Source organism: Rhea americana, unplaced genomic scaffold (genome assembly GCF_003343005.1).
Source record: "Rhea americana isolate MKP2758 unplaced genomic scaffold, rheAme1 scaffold_189, whole genome shotgun sequence".
NCBI lineage: Eukaryota > Metazoa > Chordata > Aves > Rheiformes > Rheidae > Rhea > Rhea americana.
This window is the reverse complement of record NW_028186027.1, coordinates 1,714,727-1,715,415: the sequence shown is the minus strand read 5'-3', so window position 1 is coordinate 1,715,415 and position 689 is coordinate 1,714,727. Positions and strand designations below refer to the sequence as shown.

Below are 689 nucleotides of genomic sequence, written 5' to 3'. Positions count from 1 at the left end.
GACGGGACATGTGCAAAGCCCCCGCAGGGCTCTGCCCTCCCGCCTGTGCCAGGCGTGGCCCTGGAGAACTTACGAGTGTGTTTTATTGCTTATAAATGAAGAACAAAATCCCTGCAGATGCAGGGGGCCAGGCGCCTGCGTTTCGGGGCTGTTCGGATCCCGCGGGCGCTCGCAGCGTCCCGGCGCGGGCGGTTCGGGGCTGCCTCCCCGGCGCCGGAGGCCCTCGCGGCCGTGCCGGCTTCGTCCACGACGGCGGCGGCTGCAGCCCGGACCGCTGCGAGCGACGGGTTTTTCCCGTGCGCCGGTTTGGATGAAAGCATCTTCCCTCCTCGTCTGCGCGGGGGGAAAGGGGCACGGGGCGGCTGAACGTGACCCTACGAGGCGACGACTTTTGCTTTAGAGTCTTTATCCGAGGCGGCACGGGGGGGGGGTTGGATCACGTTGTCCAGCTGAGCAGGCTGCCCGGCTCTCTGGCTTTCACCCGCAGCGTCACCAAGGCGGGCGACTTGGCGGCGGCGTTCCCCGGCGCCGGGGACAGGCCGGGCGGCGAGCAGAAGCCGCCGAGGCCGGGGTGGTGGCCCGGCGAACCGGGGCCGCCCGCGAAGCCGCCGGCGTTGCCGTGAGCACGGGGGTATGGAGCCGTGCAAGGGGACAGGATGCTCTCGGGGATGGCGAGGCAGGGACCGGCC

At 70.2% G+C, this 689-nt stretch overlaps 1 protein-coding gene across 1 annotated transcript in view; it reads right to left on the bottom strand.

The window, feature by feature from the left end:
• Window positions 1-65: 65 nt before the first annotated feature.
• The window catches only part of ALX3 (ALX homeobox 3), a 6,749-nt gene continuing 6,125 nt past the window's right edge, over window positions 66-689 (bottom strand). Inside the window, exon 4 of the mRNA XM_085302303.1 lies at window positions 66-682. Coding sequence (XP_085158429.1) covers window positions 437-682 — 246 coding nt within the window. The 3' untranslated portion in view covers window positions 66-436. The remainder of the gene's footprint in view (window positions 683-689) is intronic.